Source organism: Falco naumanni, chromosome 10 (genome assembly GCF_017639655.2).
Source record: "Falco naumanni isolate bFalNau1 chromosome 10, bFalNau1.pat, whole genome shotgun sequence".
Lineage (NCBI taxonomy): Eukaryota > Metazoa > Chordata > Aves > Falconiformes > Falconidae > Falco > Falco naumanni.
The window spans coordinates 30414340-30420554 of NC_054063.1; the positions used below are offsets into that span (position 1 = coordinate 30414340).

The window sequence follows — 6215 nt, forward strand, 5'->3', positions numbered from 1 at the left end:
GCTGAGCTGAAGCCTTGAGGTGCCGAGCGTCGTGTGGCTTGCCTGGAGCCTGGGCTGGAGTGAGGAGGTTTGCGTGGCTTATCTGCTGGGTGGAAAGGCAGAGCCGCTGTCGGAGCCGCAAGCGCGCTGACTGTGCAGCCCTGGCAAGTGCTGACAGCACAGCAAATGCAACGACGGATTTTTACTTTATTTCTCCCCTTTCTAATGCAGGGTGCAGTATGCAGGTTACTTGGTGACTCGACCAGAAGGAGACACAGGGAAATACAAATCAATTCCTCACCATCATCGGGGAGAAGTCCAGTTCCTGGGAAGGCAAGTAGTTTTTTAATTTTAATATCTTGTGGGGGTTTTTTAAGAATTCCAAAGCCCTTCACAAAGAGTCTACCAAGTACAAGGCTCCCTGCAGCTGTTTGGGGGCAGTAACAGCCTTAACTCCTGAAGGAAACCAACTGTGGAGAGATGGAGGTAGAGCACTGTCGGGATTTCTTCATCCCTGTGTTTTATATCCCGCATCCCTGCAACAAGGGGTCCTCACTTTGTGGCTTTAGCTGCTTGGGTGCCATCCAGAAGAGGGAGTTGTCAGCATGGCACGCTGTGGGCCTGTCCTGTATCTCCAGCGGGATGTTCCCAAAGGGGTGGCTAATGCCAGATGTCAGAGAAGCTTATGTGTTCCTAGGAGAGCCTGACCCAAGTGTTGAAGGAGGAACTGGTCGTCCCACAGAAGGCAGAGAGCAGGGGCTCTCTCTGTATGTGGCTGCTAAAGCATCAGGTGTCCCTGAGAACACTGACAAGGTCCAGCAGCAACACCCTGGCTTTGTGCCGCAAAGGCAGTTGCTGTCACAGCAGCGATGTCCTCCTGCGGTGGAGTTCTTCAGCAGTGGATGGTGTTCAGGGTTTGGAGTCGGAGGGTAGCACTGACACAGATTTCATCCCGTGATGGTGTGTGCAGACAGGGAGATGGCAGCAGCTCCAGCACACTTCCACTGCAGTGCTGAGACGGAGCAGCTCGCTCCTTCCCATTCTTCTGTTCCTGCCTCTTGGCCCCAAACTGAGCTGAGTGTACAGAGCCCCTGAACTCAGGGTTCGCTCTCTTGCGAGACTTCGGACATCCATCAGGGGCACTGACTGTCCCCTGCATCTAGGGAGCACGCGTACTACGTGAACGTTTTGTCTTTTTTTCTCAAAAAGCTGAAATCTTGGAGCTTTCCAGGACATCTCCGACCCCTTTGTCCAGGAGCCAGGGTTGTTTCAGAAGGTACAAGAACTGGTTGAATGACTGCGTTTGCCTAGAGACCTGGGTGGAACTGGAGTCTTCTGAAAACTGTGCAACAAAAAATGAGAGAAATAACTTTTTCACAAACAACTGCAGGAATTAACACTTACAAGTCATGAGCTGCTGGACCATGCAAGCTCTGTTCTGTGCAGGGGCTCCTGGCTGCTGCTGCAGAAGAGGCAGCAAGGAGGGTTTTTATGTTGCAGACACCATGTCAGCTGTCTGTGGGTCTCTTTACAGAAAACTCATTTTTTGGGGAGTTTCCATTTGAGGTTGTCATCTTTAGCCCTAGTTTCCATTTCTCTTTTAGGCAGAATGCAGCCACTAAGAGATACTTCACTTGTTCCACTCTTGAAAAAGAGAAGTTGGTTTGGCTTAAAGCCGTATTTAGTCAAACCCTTGAAGCATGGAAGGCTGGCAGTGCAGTGGGATTGAGCTCTTGTTCCTGATGCTTCCCTGGTCTCCTGTTGGCCCCAGCCAGCCAGGAGCCAGAGTTCAATGTCAGCAGGAGCTGTGGGAGGGGGATCTGCGGTGAAGGGTGGTGGTGGGTAAGGCAGTGGTGGCCCTGGTGAGGCTGGCGCCAGTGCTGCTAGTGCTCCTGCCTCTGCTGCTGCATCTGGAGCTCGGTGCCCAGCCTAGGCAAGGCTTAGCAATAGATACCCTCTTGTGTCCTGCACGGAAACCTCAATTTCCTTCTCCTCTGCGCTCACCCACAGGCAAGTACTAACTGCTGCCATCTGAAAGCCCTGCTGCCTCTCCCACCTGAGCAGGGGGACCCAACACTTCTCGCTGTGGAGAAGGAAAGTGTTCATCAAGACACTTAAGTGTCCTGCCCATGTCCTGATGCTGTGACTTTGAAACGAGCTTTAGCACTTCCCTCTTTGCTCTCACCCAGCATCTTTCTCTTCCTCCTGGCACATCCCTTCCCTGGTGCTTTTTCTGTCCCCAGGTCTCAGCCCAGCTCCCGCTCGTCCTGGTGCTGCCAGGCCCCCAGCACTGTGGTGCAGAAAGTCAGTGCCATGTCCTGATGAAATGTTTCTGCTTATTTTGGTTTTTGCCCCTCTCACCCTTAGCCTGTACATCTCATCATCTTGCCCCTAAATATGGTTGAGGTGGGTAGTTTTTATGCACCAGCTGCAGTTTCTTTCCCCAAACCATCATTTTTCTAGTTTTACTTCCTTTTCCCCCATCCCTTAGACTAAACCAATTCAGTTCTGCTCTTGTTTGTGGCCTAGGTTGTCAAAAATGGACAGGACCACATCACCCACTACTGGTTTTCTCTGGAATGTTTTGTCTGGTGAGGGCTTGGCAGGACGCCCCCATGCTCATCCACCTCCTGGGAATGGGACCCCCAGGCTTTGGGCAGGAGTGACAGGCGGTTCTGACAGCTGAGTGCTTGCTGGTGGCACAGGGAGCATTTTAATCTTCATCCAGTGATGGACTGTAATTTTCAAAGTTTGGGGTATTTACCAGTATAGAAAGTGTGATTGTTCCCTTTGTTAAGGGCTCAGAAGTGTGTTGGGTTGTACCTGCTGCTGGGACTGGCTGTTTTAAGGGTGTTTTAGTAGCGTTGGGAGAACTTTGCAGGGCTCTGTGGGATACAGGGAAGTGACTCTGGCCTCTGGTTCTCATTCCACAGGTATGCCTTGCTGAGGAAGTCGAGAGAAAGGCAAGCCCTGGACGGCCTCAATAACTTGAACTACTTTCCAAACGTCACGTATGACGCCTTGTATAAGAACATCACTGTTAACCTGACACCGGAGCTGGCTCTGGTGCCTGAATATTAAGAGGAGAAAATAACTTTGCTCTGCCCTTCACCAAGAAAGCACCACACTAGACTTTCTTTTCCAAGGGTTATCAAGGACAAGCAACACTTTGTCTAATGAAGGATCACAGTATTTTGGAGAATAAGGCTGAAAGTGCACGCACAAATTGCCCTAGCTGTACCAATCCAGCCCGATACTTGTGCAGCGAGCTCAGCAGTCTCTTTTCTTTTTTCTGCCACTTGCTTTCTGGGTTTCAGGACAACTGTTTGACCTGCTGCTCTCGACTCCACATTCCTCCTCCAGCAATCTTCGGCACTGGGACTCGCCTCGGACGTGCTTTCTCCTCCAGGAAGCAGCTCAGCTGAGGGACTCTGGCTTCTCGATGGCGAACGTCGGGAGTGATTCAGTCGGTAACTGCCCTGGTGGGAGATCAGGCGACTTCTAATACCGTTCTTCTATGTCTGTGCAGTTTTTTAAATGACCTGCTTGAAGTATATACAACAGAATCGCTTCTTAAAGAAGTGTAAGTGTAAATATGCTGTGTAAATTGCCCCTTTTGTCCTCCTATGGCTCAAATCCAAGCTAGAGGTTTACATACAGTCACTCATTTTAGTCCTGAATTCTGTAAACACTTGTGTGTGCATCACTGTACTTGTGCAAGGTGTTCCCTTTTAAGCCAGTGAGACTGCTTGCATGATTTAAGCTGTGCATATGCAGAAATGTTTGTGGGACAGGGCCCTAAACTTGCCAGTGTAGCGGATGAAATACAGCCATGTCATTGCTCATTCCAGAAACCACAGGGGTGGCTTTTTCCAGGGAGAGTGAGGAGATGGGAATATTTATGACAAAACTCCCCTTTCTGTCACTCTTGCAACACGATGTGCAAATGAATCCAGAAGCCATATGGAATAAAATCCTTTGCCTGTTGCTCTCTATCCCAGTGGTGGTAAGCGTGAGCATGGCAGGTTGCTCAAGAGCTCACATCCCCGCTGCTGCGGGAAGCGCAGCCCCTGGGCGCCATCCTCGGAATGGGGCGGCTGACCCCCCACGGAGCCCTCCCCGCACCAGCAGCGCCCTGCCATCGCTCCTGTAACGTGACGGTACGGTTTGGGAGGTTGTTCCTGTGTAAATCCAGCAGCACACTGGTGCTGTCAGAGCCAGGCAGTGCCCGTGGTTATCACCGTCGGCACCTGGTGGCCCTTGCGCAGGCGCAGCTGGTGGGGTAGGTTGTTGCAGGTTAGTGAGAGAAATGAAGGACGCACGTATCAAGCTCATGAGAACATGAGGACCAGGAACCAGAGAGCTTGGTCCGACACCCCATCCAGCCACCCAAACTGGAGTGCCCGCTCCCTTCTCCCGTGGGCCGCCCCCTCCTTCCCCGCAGCCGCGGTGGGCAGGCTGGGCTCCGGGCTCTCCCCACCGCTGCCCCTCGGTCCGGTCCTTACACAGCACCGACACAGTCACTTCTACTGGACCTCTGACTTAAAAGTAAATACATTGGGGGTTGCTTTTTAATTTGTATTTCTACGTAACGATGGTGTGTACGTAACCTCCAACGTACTTTAACTTTCTCTTTATTGCATTGTTTGCCTTCGATTTCCTTATCTCCTCATGGTTTACATTGTTTTCTTGGTTCTGTGGACGTATGATCCCCATATGCATCTGTTGTGGGTGTGACTGCCCAGGGCATTCCTAACCTGTGTCCAGAAAATGTTAGTTTAGAAAACACGAGTTCTTGTGTAGATCTTATCGGCCGGTATGAGAGGACAGCAAGCCTGCCCTTGAAAAGCGCTGATAAGTTTGTAACTTAGGTTTTAAAGTCTTTGAACTTACATGTGCTTTAAGCTCACTTCCCAAGGGGATTCAACCTGGCTATTTATAGGCAGAGGTGAGGACTTGCTTTTTATGGCGCATATAGCAATAAAGACTTTTGCTTCTGAATCTCGATGTCTAATTCACGTGGACCCTTTTCAGATGCTGAACCCGTGTTGCCCTACCCCGCTTTTCTTTCATCTTGAGACCTTGCTAGAAATCTCTTTGTTTAATGGTGCTTCAAACAAGGAATGTATTTCAACTAGTCCAAGTCCACTACCCCAGGAATCATGCATGTGTGTGTGAGTAGGTGTTAAACTACCTTAGTCGGGATCCTCAGCCTTTGATGTGTACCTGAGACCCATCGCACCTTGTGTTGAACAAAAAGCCGTTACCTCTGCTCAGAAATGCACTCTATGGTTGGCACAAAAGGGTCCACCCCCTGCCCCAGCAGCATCCTTCTTCATAGTTCCTTTGTTCTAATCACGTTGATTTTTCTCCACCCCCTTCCCCCCTTTTTAAGATGTGGAATATCTGAAAATGTGCACTGTTAATCTTATCAGCTATGTCAAATCCTGTATAGTAAATGTAATTGTTAAAAACATACTGTCAAGCGCATGTGCTGTTATGGTGTAAAAATTCTCATATTAAGGAGAACTTGTACATATTCTGGCAGCTGAGATTCAACAAGGCCACTCACCCCTTCCATGTCAACACCGTTGGTCAGCCCTGCTGGAGGGCAGGTCCTGTTCAATGCTGATATCTTCTTTTTTTTTTAATTGATTTTTTTTTAATGAGCCATGTGGATTTTATTTGAAAAACTATTTATTGACAGTTAATTATCTATAAAGCTCTGCTTCTCTAAGGGAGGTACCGTCTGAGCAATAGCCACGCACTTCGGGTCGCTCACCATCAGAAGTGGCTTTAAACTCTAAAGTAGTTTCCATCATCATGGCTTTTGAGCTTACTGTTACGTTTTTAAGAGGTGCCAGGGGGACGTTTTTGCACTGAAGACTAGTGTTTTAAAACACACACACACTTCTCAGCAAAGCAATCCTTTGTGTCATTACATTTATTTACCCATGTGTTTGTACATTTTTGTATTTGTTAATTTATGAATGATTTTTTCAGTAAAAAATACATATTCAAGAACAAAGTTTGCAGTCATTGCTTTTTTTTATAGGGAGTTGGGGTGTGCTTTTGGTTTGAAGGAGATGAGATCTGTAAGCCCAGAGTGGTAAGTGCTTATGGCAGTTTGAGTGGAGAAGGGTAAGTCCTGGATGCTAAAAATGGTTAGAATTTTTATGGTTAGAAATCTGTCATTAGGACTGGACAGAAGTAAACTGAGTGCAGGATGGGAATGC

The 6215-nt window shown here is 48.8% G+C and overlaps 1 protein-coding gene across 2 annotated transcripts in view; it reads left to right on the forward strand.

Moving 5' to 3' along the window:
- The window catches only part of B4GALT5 (beta-1,4-galactosyltransferase 5), a 40215-nt gene extending 34208 nt beyond the window's left edge, over positions 1–6007 (forward strand). For both annotated transcript variants that reach the window (XM_040608639.1, XM_040608640.1), the window contains exons 8-9: positions 211–312; positions 2913–6007. In XM_040608639.1, the coding sequence (XP_040464573.1) occupies positions 211–312; positions 2913–3060 (250 nt within the window). In that variant the 3' untranslated portion in view covers positions 3061–6007. The remainder of the gene's footprint in view (positions 1–210; positions 313–2912) is intronic.
- The last annotated feature ends 208 nt before the right edge of the window (positions 6008–6215 follow it).